The 15438-nt window shown below is 41.2% G+C and overlaps 1 protein-coding gene across 1 annotated transcript; it reads left to right on the top strand.

Moving 5' to 3' along the window:
• The first annotated feature begins 367 nt into the window (after positions 1–367).
• Positions 368–14928, top strand: matr3l1.2 (matrin 3-like 1.2). The gene is made up of 22 exons (XM_084718534.1): positions 368–473; positions 1408–2328; positions 5263–5324; positions 5411–5449; positions 5540–5637; positions 5766–5818; positions 5973–6089; positions 6222–6347; positions 6448–6612; positions 6864–6988; positions 7256–7676; positions 7772–7966; positions 8733–8829; positions 9047–9063; positions 9329–9451; positions 9800–9928; positions 11522–11650; positions 11823–11953; positions 12072–12369; positions 12740–12881; positions 13072–13187; positions 14346–14928. The coding sequence occupies exons 2-22, from the start codon at positions 1552–1554 to the stop codon at positions 14406–14408; spliced, it is 3423 nt and encodes a 1140-aa protein (XP_084574660.1). The 5' UTR covers positions 368–473; positions 1408–1551; the 3' UTR covers positions 14409–14928.
• The last annotated feature ends 510 nt before the right edge of the window (positions 14929–15438 follow it).

Here is a 15438-nt window from a genome sequence, read left to right as displayed (position 1 = left end):
AAATTAAATGAAAGACTTATAATTATTCTTTTATATTAAATTTGTTCTTGATATTATTTTTTTCTATAGTTCATTTAAAAAATACATTTTTATCAATCCCTGTAACATTACTATATAGTAAATAAAGTTGAATAAAAAAAAGTTAAGGCTGTCTAGGTCAGAAGGGAACTCCAGACCAGCGACACATCTCGCGAGAGTGATCATTTAAACCCAAACCATGATCTTTCTGTAATCCTAACCAGGTGTTTTTTGTTTCTAGACCGATAAACGTCTTAACCACAGTAACAGTCACACAATAAAACACATTTTTTTTTTTTGTACAACGTGAACACTGAAGAAACGGCACGTACAATTCTCGCGAGAGTTTGACAAGTTACGGGTTCCTTTTTAGACACGACCGTCGGTGCGCTTGGCTCAAACAGTGCCTGTGTACGCTAGCAGATTGAGCTAGCTACGCGTACGAAGAAATTCAGGTAAGACTGTTTGTATTCACAAATCTTAACGTTTTATACATTAGCAGAAAGTTCACAGCTTAATGTAAAAGTTGCACACTATAAGATCAGACCATTGAAGTGAAATTAGCTATCTACTAACGTTAGCAAGTAGGGGCAGGGTAGTGGCGTTAGCAATCAACGCTAAAGTTCTTAAAGTTAGCCTGTAGTACGGCCTATAGCTGTCAGAGGAATGCCGTTTTTATCAGTTATACAGGTTAATGCATACATTGATTTGTAACTTGCTCAGAATAAAAGTACTGTCTTCTTTTTTTGGTCTTAGTTCGGAAAGTTAAACCGCAGGGTCACGTTAATGTTAGCTGCTAGCACTGTTAGCTAAGCTGCTGCACAACACAGCTGCTCCATTCAAAAGCTGTGGTGCAAATTTACACATAACTGAAACTTCTCATGTTCACCTGTCAGATAACATGTTTCACTGCAGCTGCTTCATCATGTCTTCATATAAACCAGCAGATAAAGTCAGACTGTTCTGGTTCAGGTCTCTTTCACTGTAATGGGGCTGTCTTTGATTCCTTCACGTTTTTAGTCAGACATGAACAAACGGTAATTCTTAGAGAGTCTTTTTATTTAATGACTCACATCTCTGTGTGATATTGTTCACTGGTTCTGAGAGTTTCTCTTTGTTCAGTGAGGATGTTTCCATCACACTCTGTTCATGTTCTCCCTCCTGGTCTGAGGTGATTTTTTTTTTGAGTCTTTACAGCCTATCTTATCTCTTTTCCTAGCCCTCTTTAATTGCCTCTCATGTCCCAGTATCACAGCTTACACCTGCTCAGGTGACTGTTAATCAATCAGTTCTTCTCTCTGCTGTTCAGTGCCTCTCCACTGGCTTCTGTTGTCTTATTTGAGGCTGCAGCAGCGTCTGAAGTGTCTCCACCTCATTGTGTTTCAGCAGAGATCAGACAGAGAAGAGGAGTTCTTCACTTTGACCAAGTTTACTCTTAACTGACATTAACTCATCCTTAAAGATCCCACCTGCTTCCTTCTTTATCTTGACTCGGCCGTCCTGACGCAGTGAGCAGCTCCTCTTTGTGGTGTCATGTCTCAGAAGTCGCAGTCAGACGGTCAGAAACACTTTGCTGTGGGTCGGGGGCTTCTGGCCGCTGCAGAGACCTTGAACTTCAGCATGAACGAACAGCGATCCAGCCGGCAGATGGGAGGCATGGCCTCGGGTGTGGGGGTGGGCAGTGGTGGCATGGAGGGCCAGGGTGGCAGCAGCTCCCAGATGTCCAGGCGTGGCGGAGGCAGCCATCTTGGCAGCACCATGAAGCTGTTCGCCAGTTTGGGGCTGTCGCCCTCTGACCTGGACGCCCTGGCTGAGATCCCTGAAGAGGACATCAGCGTGGAGACGCTGCCACAAATCCTCATGCAGCTCAAGAGCCGCAAGGGAGACACCGGGGACAGACGGACGGCATCTTCCATGTCCTCTGACGCTACATATCGAGGAGGACGGGAGAGCTGGGATGACATGCACATGACCAGGATGAGCGGTCCTTCTCTGGGTCAGGGCTCAGCCCGGGCCCAGTCCTCTGCAGACTTTGGGTTCAGTTCGCTGCAGGACGTCGCTCCCAGCCAGAGCTACAATTTAAGTTACAGCGGCGGTGGCGGTGGGAGCAGAGAGAGGCCGTACTCTGACCTCTCCCATCGTGACTCCTACAGCGGGCTGGGCATGGGGCCGTCCACGTCCGACCCCGTCTTTATGCAGAGGAGGATGGGCTCCCCGTCCAACGGAAAAGTCCAAGACTTCTTGGGAGTCACGCCCCCCATGTTCCCCCACGTGTGCTCTCTTTGTGACTTTGACGTTCACTCCACCATGGTGAGTACCGTCCAGCCTCCTTCTCTCTTCTTCTGGGACTAACGTTAATGTTTCAGTTCAGACACCTGAGTTCACTCGGGTCTTCTGTCCACTTCAGTCAGGGACAGTTTGCATCTTGTTTTAAATCATCTGACAGCATGAACCGTACCTTCATGTTCTTACTCTCTGCAGCAGTACAGCCTTCATCCAGCCAGACATCTTAAAGGAGTAGTCTACCCAAAAATCCAGCTCTTGTTATGATCTGTTCACCCTTGTGTCAGCGTCCTCCAGCTAGATCATCATTTCACATTGTTCATAACACATTTCTGCACATGTGATTTCACAGTTTAATTCAACTTTATTGACCTGGCACATACACTGCACAGTAGCAGATTATGGTGTGGAGAGCATCTTCACAAGAATAAATGAAGCCCAGCCGGAAACTGATGCTGATGCTGAACATTCTGGACCAATCAACTGTTTACATGATCACATCACTTACCTTCAAATATCTGGATCTCAATATCAAAGTATTAAAATCAGCTGTTCTGATAACGATAATGATGAAAAATGATAACAATTAGGGAAAATTTATCAGAATCAGAAATACTTTATTGATCCCCCGAGGGAAAATTGGCCACGTTACAGATGCCTCGTTTCAAGGGTAGAAAAATATCACATTGTGCAATTAGAGGAAGAAATGTATAAAGCTATAAAACTATGTACAGTTTAGCAGTACTACTAAAAGATAATAATACAGAATATATCAGTCCCCTCAGGAAGTTGTGAAGTTGCGGCTGCAATGATTAACACAAACTCAACCAATCTCTGTGAATTTTGCACGACCTTGCAGTTTTGTCCAAACTCTGCAATTGTTCCACAAATTTGACCAATCATCGTCGCTCCCCACAACTGGGACCAATCACAGCAGTTTCCTGTGCAAACTTGTATGTCTCAATGAAACGACTTGGTGTTAAATTATTTATTTTATTTTCGTAATTTCTGTTTTTTTAAATTTCTCACTGGTACTGGAAAGAACACAGTTTGTTGTTCTTGACATTCATCGACGTTCTGTGTACTTATATACTTTATGCTTTTGTGCGTGTTGTTTTGGCTGAGTTTGAGGTCCAGAAAGATTTTTTGTGGAATAACCCCCAGGTGGACTACAAATAAAGCATGTTTTGTTAGAACAAGTGTACTCAGCACTCAGACAACAGAGTGTGCTTTTATTCTCCCTGAAACATGTTGCCTTTGATTTTTAATGAATTATTGAATTGCAGAAAAAATAATCACAACTTCTTTTTGCAATTTTCGCTTGATCCCACAAATTAATTGCAAAAATACCTTAAACATCAGTTTTGTTTTTAGAGAAGCTGCTATGAAATCAGGCGTTAGGCCACAATAATCCCAAAAAGGCCTGTGAAATCCTGAAGGGACTCATTTATACAGTAAAGGTATGTGTCTTGTTTTCTCCAACAGTAATATACAGTTATTATACATATATACTGTAATAGAAGTAGAGATATAGAATAAGAAATATAAAAAAATATATACACCATGTGTTATGTTGCAAAAAATATATGTTCATGTATTAGTATAAGTAGAAATGCTACATAACAGAGTAGACAGCAGAGTTATTGCACAGGATTATTTATTCAGTGCACTGTTGCATTATGAATATGGGATCATTTAAGAGCATAAATATAAAACTGTCAGTTATTTAATGTGAATCAGCCACAAGAAGGTAATAATCAGCCAAAAAAAAAAAAAAAATCCACACTGTGCGTCTCTAAAAACACCCAAACACATAAACAGACACGGTTATGAATAACTTTAATGTGGATACTTAAGAATTCTAATTTGTTGTCTCCACACTCTGGAAGGTTTAAATGAAGGTAGTCAGCCATGTTCAGTCAGTCAGAAGAAGAGAAAAAGAAGAAAAGATCAACAATTAAAGATCTGATAAGTGATTTGTTACCTTGGAACCAGATCCAAAATGGAAGCAGTCATCAGAAAACATCCCTAGAAATAATCTAATATTGGATGAGCTTATCGTTTTTAACTAGACACAAATTGTCATGATAATTGTGATTAGAGAGTTTTATCTTCTGCTTTTACTTTCATTTTTATAAAGCAGACGATCTCCAGGAATCATCGACTGCTGATCAAAACTGACTGCGTATGGTTACCAAAACTTTAACATTTAAACTTAGCTTAGCTGACACCAGGTTGGGTATAAACGGCGCTGCTGAGAGAGGATTAACGCTAAGCTTTTTCTCTACATGACTCTGAGCTTTAAGTCGAGGGCTGTGCCTAACATTTTCCATTTAATCTTAGACCAATCAGAGGAAGAGTCCTATTTGTCAGATGCTTGATTAGAAAATTACTGGAGCTTAAATTCAAAAAGACTGCTGTGACACAGATGAAATTTTTATTATTATCATTGTTGTTGTTGTTATTTTGGGAGGCTTTTTGTGCCTTTATTTGATAGTACAGTCAAAGGTAGACAGAAGAGGACACAGAGACAGAAGGGACACAGATGAATATGATCACAGTCACAGCAGCTGTTCTCCCTGATGATCGTTCTCTGAGGAATCACGCTTTGATTCCATCTTTGCGACGCACCGTTGACATAAACAATGATATCGATTACACTGATGAGTCCTCGCCCTTCTGATGCACAGAGCTGTTCACCTGTTTATTCAAAACGTATTCAGATTGAACATATTACTTGTCTATAATGTTACAAATTCAACACTGCACTTCCTTGGGTCCCCAGCAAAACACCTGCTGAGTTTGAAGTAGATCAGATGAACAGTTCATGTGGTAGAATTACACACATACATATAGACTTAACTAAAGCTTTAATATTTGGGTGAACTATTCCTTTAACTTGGGTTGAGTGGGGCAGAAGCAGCGTTTTGGACATCAGTAATTCTCTGTTTGAATATGTAGGAGTGGAACCAGCACATTAATGGACTTCGACATGCTGAGAACAGACGGCAGCTGCTCGACATGTGAGTCACACAGATGTTACAGATGTTCTCAGAGCAAAGTTTGTCCTGTCCTGTCCTTGAGACGTAACGTTTGGTCCATGTTTCAGGTATCCAGACTGGGACCCTGGTATGTCCTCAGGCAGAAGGTAAGAGACGCTCAGCCTTTGAAGAAACAAACCTCGTATGTCGTCATAGAGATCGGTGTCTTTGACTGACAGCTGGTTTCTTTATTCCAGCGGTGGTCTTCTGGAGACCCCCAACCTGTCTGCAGGCCTGCTCGGACCCGCCCCCATGTCTTCACTTCAGCCTGGAGGAGGGATGTCCTCCGGTTGGGGTAAGAAACGGCACAGGATCATTATTATTATTGTTAGAGTTTACAGTAACGTGTGTATAGACAGTCTGCAGCAGCAGCAGGTGAATTTGTGTGTATGATTGTTGACCTTTGGTGTGTTTGTGTGTCAGGAGGAGTTGGAGGTTCAGGTCTGTCAGGAAAGAATCAACAGGGACAAAATAAGGTCAGTTTGTTCTCTTCTGTCACTGTTTTACTGTCATAACACAGTTATTATTACATATATGTGCAGTTATGTTTTCTGTCATGTTAGAAGTGATGTTATAGACTGAATCACTGTGAGAAATATGGTGGGAAAAGAAATAAATGTTTGTCTTCAGCTGAGGAGCAGAGTGGTGGTGGTGAGATACGCCAGGAAGCCTCTCAGCAACAAGACTCTGTTCGCCTTCACCGAACCGTTCGGCGTCCTGAGGGAGCACCTGGTCCTCAACAACAAGGTGGAGCAACAACTTAAACATCATCTTATGTAATCAGTCATGATCAGTGTCAGTAAAAGTCTAGAAAAAATTGAATATCTGTATGTAAATATCTTTATATCTGTGTTTTAAATATCTGTTTGTGTCCGTCAGGCCTTCTTAGAGATGAGCAGTCACGAGGAGGCTCTGGACATGGTGAACTACTACGAGCAGCACCCAGCAAACCTGTACGGCAAACCGGTCAGCTTCTACCTGTCCAAGAGGCTGCTGGTCATCGAGGTAACGCCGTCATCCTCACACTGTAACACAGTCAAACTGTTCCTAAAACATCCCTCAGCTTCAGATACCGACACGGTCTGTTGTTGTGTTTGACCCTCAGAAAGACGAGCCACACTCGGACAGACCTGTCCGGGACGTCAAAGGTCACGGCAGCCAGGTGGTTTTCTTCTCCAACCTGCCCCGAGAGGAAGAGAAGAAGAAGGAGCTGCTGACCATCGCTGGACGCTTTGGCATCGTGGAGAAACACCTCTTCTTAACTGACCAGGTAAACTCAGCTGCTTCTGTTTTCTCAGGTGATGCAGAGACTTTAAAGAGTTAAGATCTTTATTGAAATGGTATTTTTCTTTTCTAAAGTTGTTGTGATCATCTCCATCAACCCATCATATTACAGAACATTTGGAACTTAAAATCAGTTGTGTGTGTGTGTGTGTGTGTGTGTGTGTGTGTGTGTGTGTGTGTGTGTGTGTGTGTGTGTGTGTGTGTGTGTGTGTGTGTGTGTGTGTGTGTGTTGTCCAGGCGTTTGTCCAGCTGGGGTCTCCGGCAGATGCAGAGATGCTGGTGAAGTATTATAGCGTGAACCCACTCACCATCAAAGGAAGATCCATCCGCCTCAACATCTGCACCAAGTATAAGACCCTCAAGTGAGTCCACATCCTGAAAAAACACCGCAGTCTCACATCCAGTTCAACTCTGGTGAACTTTGATGCTGCGATTTCGCCAATCAGTCAGTAGCAAAGCACTGCAGGTGAAACTACTCAGAGCTGTCGGCCCGGCAACCAACAGCTGCTGATATATTTGCATAAAGCGAAAAGTTTGAGATGTTTAAAAGAAAGTGAATGAATGTTGAGGCAGAAAGTGTTAAAGTTTTGTATTTACGCAGTGAGCGTGTGTGTGTGTGTGTGTTTCAGCGTGAACCGCAGACAGGGCGGCTCTGGAGGAGACGGTCGAAGCCAGAGGAGCGGCGGAGCAGCAAACACCACCTCCTCCTCCTCCTCCGGCTCTGGAACCAGGTCCTCCTCCGGCTCCAACAGAACCTCCTCGTCCAAATCCTCGTCAGGCTCCAGGAGCAGAGAGGAGAAGAAGAAGGAGGAGAGCAAAGCGAAGCCTGAGAAGAAACCTGAGGCAGCAGAGGAAGAGGAGGAGGTGTCAGGAGTGATGGAGGGGGAGGACGGAAGAGAGGAGGAAGAGGCGGGGGAGGAGCAGGCAACAGATGGAGATGCAGAGGGGGAGGAGCCAGAGGAAGCGGAGGCTGTGCAGGAAACAGTGAAGGAGTCGGCGGAGGTCCAGCAGCAGCAGCAGGGGGGGCAGGAAGAGGAGGAGGAGGAGGAGGTGAGAAAACATCAAACATGGAGGATTCAACTGGAACTTTATTAAACAAACAATGAAAAAAACACGCTCAGACACTGAACATTTACTGTGTGCAGGCTCCTGATGGTGATGATGTCACTGATAACATGCCTGGAGATGTGGGCGGGGCTGACGGTTACTCCAAGCAGCCAGCGGAGTCAGAGGGACAAACGGAACCAACAGAAACCGAAGAACATGAGAACAAAGATGAACCGACCGTAGAACCAGGAGAGAACCAGGAGATGGTGGAGGGAGATCTGCCTGAAGACTCGGTATGATTTAATAAACTGATCCAGATTTAATAAAAGTTTTATTAAACTTTTATTAAAGTTAATAAAGTTAAATAAGTTAATAAAGTTTTATTAAATCTGGATGAGTTTATAAAAGTTTAATAAACTCATCTAGATTTTAATAAAAGTTTAATAAACTGATCCAGATTTAATAAAAGTTTTATTAAATCTGGATCAGTTTATTGAATAAGTTTAATAAACTGATCCAGATTTACTAACCAAAAGTAAACGTGATGAGATGTTTTTTGTCCAGCTGAAGAAATATGTCGGTTTATGATGTTGTTGTTTTGTTTATTTTGATTCAAGGTAGTAGGCAGGTAGTTTATTTAAAATAAAATAAAACATGAAGAGAAGATTAAAAAAGATTGCAAAAAAGCAAAAGCCTGCTGATAAACTAGTTAAAACATAACAGAAATTGCAAAAGAACAAAAAGTGAAAGCAAACAAATATAAAACAGCTCCAGATGAATTTAACAAGAGGTTTTGTGTGTTCTTCATTGAAAAGCTCCAGTGAACGATGATGTTTCAATAATCCAGGCTGCTGAAAATAAAAGCATGTTTATTCGTTTTTCTGTGTCTTGTTTAGACAGAAATCCTTTGACTCTTGTTCGTACGCTGACGTGATAATTATCTTCATGCGATTGTTCTGAGTCCATAACTTTAAGATGTCTGGCTTGATATGTAGTTTTTATTGTCATGGACTCAAGGTGAGCACTGACTTTTTTTGTAATCTTTGTTCTTTGGTTCAGTTTGATCAGGACTTCCTGGAGAACATGGAGGACTTTGTGACGCTGGACGAACTGGCAGAGGATGAGGACGAAGCCGACGGAGAGGCTGACACCATCGGTACCTGACCGTTTTCTCCACAACAAGATGAATTATTACTGAACTGAAAAAAGTTCTAGATGTACAGATGTTTACATTGTGAATCTGTGAATGAGAAGCTAAAATCTACCTGCAGCTTTAATTCAGATTTTAAATGATGTTGGAGTCTGATGGAGATTTGATAGTTTTAGATGAAAATGAAACCAACACTGATCTTCTTGTTTCTTTTTCTCTGCAGACAACACGAGGAGAGGGGTACGTATCTGTAGATTATCTGTCAGATTTATTGTTTAAAGTCAGGTGAAAAAAAACAGATGCATGCAGGGAATTATCAGTTAGCAGTATTGGCTAAAAAAACATATCTACCAACTAAAAACCAAAATGAAAGCAGGACAAAGTACAATAGAACGTTTTACTGGGCGTTTAATAATACAAAAATCTGTTTTAGTTTAGTAGTTTTTAGTTTAACTTTATTTGTGAATTATAGAAACCAGACTTCTGTCTGTCTTCTGGTGTTCAGGGTATGAGGGTGGTGAACATCGTCGGCTTCAGACGGGGTTACAAGTTCCTCAACGAGCTGCTGGGACTCGCCAAACCTTTTGGGAAAGTGGTCAAACACCTGGTGCTGGACTTGAGACCTGAGGTACTGCAGTCTGATGTCTCTGTATGACCTACATAACAGATGACATCATCAGCAACAAGATCAGCTGTTTCTGTGTAGTTCTTCTGAATGTGTGCCGGCGGGTCGGATTCTTCAAAGGTCAGATGAAATGAGCCTGTGTTTACATCTAAAGTTAAAGTCAATATTCAGAGCTGCGTTTGTGATTCAGCGGTCAGCTGTGATCTCAGACTCTGAAGCGCGTTCCTGTGTTTAAGTTCTGTGATTTGACTCTGAAAGCCTCCAGAATGTAAACTGTATATTTTTCTCTTTACCTTCACCTGTAAACATGTTTCTGTGTTCGTCTCTCCTCCTCCTCCTCCTCTTCATCAGGCGTACCTCCAGTTCGAGACAGAAGAAGAAGCTCGAGCGATGGCAAAGTTCTACAACTCGAACATCACGGCGTCTGTGTGCGGCCGCCCGGTCAGGATCAGCCACTCCAACAGCTACCCGACCATCCAGGTGAGCTCACCTGTCTTACCTGTCTGACCCTCAGTGTTCAGGTGCTGAATCACAGATGGAAGCAGCTTTTCTCATCACAGACAGCCAGAGAGTAACGGAGAGTTTTATGTTTTAACACCTCTTTCTGTCATTCCTTTTAAATTTATGCTTTTTGATCATCTCTGCAAAGAGTTTTGATTATTTAAAAAAAAATATATATATTTCTATGAAATATAAAACATTTTATCCGTCCAGAGTAATTTTGTCCCCTCATAGGACAGAATTTGGACATCTCTGGTCAACAGCATTAACAGTTTGAGACGTCGGAGCAGATCAGTGGTCTGCAGCCTTTAATCCCAAAAGAAAAATCTTTCCAGAGCTGCAATTCAGTAAATTCTCTACTTTCCTCTGAGAGACTTTGTCGGCCATGATGCACATTTTAGTTGACAAAATATTGAAATATTTTTTTTTGTGTAGACGACACACTTCTACAATTGGAGACTGTAAGAATCACTTCAGACCTACCTACGCCAGAATAAATAACCATTATTCATTTCCAGATCATTTTTTTTGTCAAAGCCACTTGAGAGGAGCTAAAGAGCCGCAGGTTCAGACTCCCGCCCCGTTAAAATACACAAAACAACAAAAAACATGTACCTTCACCGTGTTTCTGAGCTCAGCAGGAAGCTGCAGGTTAAATATTTCCATTCAGAAATGAAAGAACCATCGATCTGTACCGTGTTTGTGCACCAAAAAAAAAAAAAAAAGATACTCAACTTGCTTACTTGGGGGCCACTTTTCCAAATATCTTACCAATGTTGTCTCTTAACATGTATCTTCATGCAGTAATTCTCTCAACAATGTCCTACTGTCTCCCACTCTGGTCCCTCACCTCCCTACTGAACCTATAACAAGACTGTACAACAGAGTTGATAAGATCCATGATAAATTTCCCCTCTGGACTCACCACTGCACTTTCACTTTCTGATGCCTTCACCTTTCAGAACTACAAAAATGATCAGGCTATGAAATTTTATCATTGGATTGAAAACAAGAACACGTCTCCAACACTCACTGATCTGGTTCCAAGACACGACATAAGACAGGAACGCATCACTAGATCAGTCTCCCAGTACCAGCTTACAGAAATAGCTACGGTCTGAGATCATTTTTTCACGCAAATACCCAACTCTGGAGTGAGATACCAGATTATATTAGAACAATAACCTCTGTTAGACATTTTAAACAGACATATAAACACTGTCTGATGGAAGGATACACTTGCAACCACTAACTTGATCCATAACATGTGCATACTTCATTCAAGTCCCTGCCTCTTGAAATGATTTGTGTTGCTGTTTGTTTTGTTGACTGTTACTGTTTTGTGATGCGTTTCTGTCTTTGATGAGCTGCAGAACAGGAACCTGCTGTAAACCAGTTTTTACTGAGTCAGGCCTGATTAATTGTAACTGATTTTATTATGTTACTTTTAATCTTTTCCTGTATAACAAACAAATAAAATAACAAAATCAAGATGAAAAAGATCAAATATACAACAAAATGCTGCAGTTTGTCTGTATTTTTGATTTTCTGCGTGTGTTTTGTGTCGTTCAGTGCGGCTCCAGTAAAGTCGTGTACGTGGGTCAGATCCCGAGCAGCAAATATTCTGACGAGGCCATCCTGAAACTGGCCGAGCCGTACGGGAGAGTCAAGAAGTATTTCCTCAACAGGATCAGGAGAGAGGTACAGAAACACAACTGAGTCCTGAACGCACCACCATCTGACTGATGTGTTCACTGTCTGTCTGAAACACACAGGGCAGTGAACACATCGCACAGCTTGAAACACAAACATCACACCGTGATATGTTCACTGTCCTCCATGTTTTAAACTGTGATGTGTTCACTGTCCTCAGTGTTTCATTGAGATGGAGAGGGCCGAGGACGCTGAGAAAATGGCTGAAGCGTGTAAAGCGAATCCACCAAAGTTTAACGGCAAACGTCTGACTGTCTACGTGAGCAGGAAGTACAGACAGCTCAAACACGGGTCAGTTTCTTCTTCTGTGGTGGCAGGTTTGACTCTAAATGTCTTGTAGGTCAGGAGAACAATACTGTGATTTAAATGAGCTGCAGAGTTTGAAAAATGTTTTTGTTCATCCGTTCAGTCATCGCTGTCCGAGTTCGACCAAGAGGGAACACAGCAGCATGTCACCAAAACCCTCCAAACACCCCGAAGAACCTCCAGCCAAGAAATCCAAAGAGGAGAATAAACCAGAGGAGGAGGGAGAGGAGGAGAAACTGAAGGAGGAAGACGAGAAAAAGGAGGAGGAGGAGGAGGAGGAGAAGAAAGAGGAAGAGATGCAGAGCTCTGATCTGAGCTGCATCGATGTAAAAAGAGAAGAAGAAAACTTGGTTGAGAAGATTCCTGAAGTGTCTGATCAGAACCAGACGAGCTGCCAGGTGGTGAGTCACATGATCAATCAGTCATATAAACAGATCACTTCCTGTTTACTATATGGTTCATTACTGTCCACTTTAAAGACTGCTAATTTATGCTTCATGTTTTCTGTGAAGCTGTAATGCTAACATTAGCATGCTAACATACTGATATGTAGCTGGTATGTTTACCACATTGATGATCTTAATTTAGTGTGTTAGCATGCTACGTTAGCTGAGTGGCTCAGCTGTGGCAGATGTGAAAGTCCCTCATGTTGTTGTTGAGGTGTTGCAGACATGATGCTAACGTGGCTAACCACGTAGCACTGGACTGACTGACAGATGAATATAGGCCTCTGATGTGAAGTTGGCTGGTTTTTGCTCCGCTGGGCTGCAGGAGGTGAAACAGAAGGAGCAGGTGGAGGAGATGGAGACATCGACCAATCAGAACGGACAGACGGAGACTCCCCCGCCGGCTGAAACCAAACCCAGCGTGGCGACTCTGCCGCTGCCCCCCCACGACCCCAACAACCCCATCGGTGAGGAAAACTTAATATTTTCCACTTTGACTGCAGGTTTAAGTTCAGTAGATTTTATTGGACACAAAACTCAGGAGTCCTCTGGACCAAAGACTTGTGTCACACTGAGCTGAGATGTTTTGTTTTCTCACCTTCACCCAAAAAACTGAGATAATTTAACTGTTGTCCTGAATATTCTTTGTGTGTGTAGGTGTTGAACATGTGAAGATGGGTTATTACTGCCGCGTCTGCTTCCTGTTTTACTCCAACGAGGAGACGGCGAAGAAGACGCACTGCAGCAGCCAGACGCACTATGACAAGCTGCAGGTGAGACAAGCTCCTCCCACACCTGACTAACAGATTTTTAACAACATGTACATCAAGTCTAGTCAAGAGGAAGTATCAGAGTGGTGTTCAGGGACCTGTTGCACTAGAACGTGGTTGAGTTTGCAGATGTCAGTTTGGTAAGCTTTTGTTTTTACAGATCTTTTAAAAATCTGCCCGTGTAGAAATGAACGTGATATTCAGATTTTAGCATCTAATTATTAAAAATGCTGCATTGAAAGAACAAAAAAGTAACAACAGATGTGGGCCTGTGAGTTTCAACAAAGGAAAATAAGAAAAAACATTCTGAACAACCTTTGTGGCCATTTGAACATAGATTTACAACTTCATGAGGTGCACCTGAATGCACCATGAAGGACTGTCAGCCAGTAATGATTGATGGCTGTTATTCTAAACAGCATTTCTGTTGATTCTGGTCTGTCAGAGATAAAATAACACTTAAGTACAAAGGAAAACTTCCTCCAACATTCAAATCATTGTTTACCTCTTCATTTATTAATGAGTAAATATGATTTATTATTGATTATCAAATAACAACAAAGACGTAACCCTAACCCTAACCCTAACCCCCTAACCCATCTTAAATATGTCTCACTTGTCTAACCCTAAAGATATTCAGCTGAATGTGATCATAAATAAAGAAAAGCAAGAAATCTCCATATTTGAGGCTGAAAAGATTTTTGCATTAAAGATTACTTTAACTATTCATCATTTATAGAGCTGCAGTGATTGATTATTAAATTAATTGTCAACTATTTTGATACTCAATTAAGTTTATTTTTAGTTTTTAAAAAAAGTCTAAATTCTTTGATTTAAGCTTCTTAAATGTGAATATTTTCTGTTTTGTTTTTTTTAACCGAATGTCTTTGAATTTGAGGACAAAACGACATTTGAGGACGTTATCTTGGACGCTGATCAACAATTTTCTGACATTTTAAAACGACTGTTAATGAATTAAATGAGGAAATAATCGATTGATTTATCACAACAGTTAAATTCTGTTTTACAGGCGTCTCCAACCTCGACAAACAAAACCAAAACTTAAAAATTAAAACTCTTTCAACTTCTTGACTTCTGTCTTTCCTTCAGTGTCTGCTGTGATAAATGAAAGTCGACTGACGTCTCTTTGTTTTTTTTCAGAAATATCTGGAGAAGGAACAGAGCAAAGCAGAGAAGAAGAAAGGGAAGAAGACTACAGCATGAAAATGCATCATGTGACCCAGGAGGAGTGGACATGGGACTTTTTAAGTACTTCAGTTTGTTCTCAAATGTTGGATGTGACTCTGAAATCTCTACCTGCCAGGTGAACAAGTTCTGGTCACCCTGGCAACAGCTAAAAGCGAGGTCTCGTCCTCAGCGAGCAGGAAGGAAACAGACGTGTGAAGATAAACTGAGTGTTTGTGAAGCAGCTGCAGTCAGACTGTAAAAATCACATTAATAGAAAAGTTAAACAGATTTTGTTCTCAGTCCAACACTCACAGGGTCACACGCCCAAATAAGGAGCTGCCTGTTGATTGGCCGAGACAATTTTTGGTCACAAGAAACTATTTTTTTCATTATTAATAACTTGTTTGGTTCTTAAAATACTGAGGGAAAAGAAAAGCAGGGAATATTTGTCCCTCTGTGCTTCAAAAAAAGTTAATAAATTAAATCAAATAGTTTCTGTTCAATTTTCAGTCAGGTGAACATTTGATTTATTGATCAGTTCAATAAAGAAAGGAAAAGAATTAAAGGTTAGCCTAGCTTAGCATTAAGACTGAAAATGACTGGAACTATTTTATGACAGTATTCATCCGCCAAGTGCCAGGAAATCCCTCTACAGAAGTGTGGGGTGGATGGATACACACATTGGTCAAGAAATAGTTCCAACATAAAACCACAAACTGGTTTTTACTTTTTTTTTTTTTCCCTGCAGGAAAATTTTCCTAAAATGTCAAACTCTTCTTTTAATTCTGTTATCATGGAAAACAAACTTTGATGCCTGAATGTTTCTGGTGACGTTTTATAAAATAAACCAGTTTCCTTAAATATGTGGATTTTTTTTTTTTAAATAAAAATGATTTACCAGTAAAAACAGAACAAAACTCGACATCCTGAAGTTACAAAGTCTTAGTTTTAATTTACAATGTAATGAAAATTTTCATTTTACTACAGAAATAAATCATAAGTCAGTTTTCACTTCTGACCTGTAGAAACTACAGTGACGTTGGGTTTTAAACTGTCAACCTGCCGC

The sequence above is a fragment of the Lutjanus erythropterus genome, chromosome 5 (assembly GCF_056507025.1).
Source record: "Lutjanus erythropterus isolate fLutEry1 chromosome 5, fLutEry1.hap2, whole genome shotgun sequence".
NCBI lineage: Eukaryota > Metazoa > Chordata > Actinopteri > Lutjaniformes > Lutjanidae > Lutjanus > Lutjanus erythropterus.
This window is presented reverse-complemented; position numbering and strand designations above follow the sequence as displayed.

Coding starts and splice junctions, on each gene's coding strand:
- matr3l1.2 (XM_084718534.1), top strand. CDS start 1,552: ATGTCTCAGAAGTCGCAGTCAGACGGTCAGAAACACTTTGCTGTGGGT. Junction 5,638..5,765: donor AGGGATGTCCTCCGGTTGGG/GTAAGAAACGGC, acceptor TTTGTGTGTCAG/GAGGAGTTGGAGGTTCAGGT. Junction 12,882..13,071: donor CGACCCCAACAACCCCATCG/GTGAGGAAAACT, acceptor TTGTGTGTGTAG/GTGTTGAACATGTGAAGATG.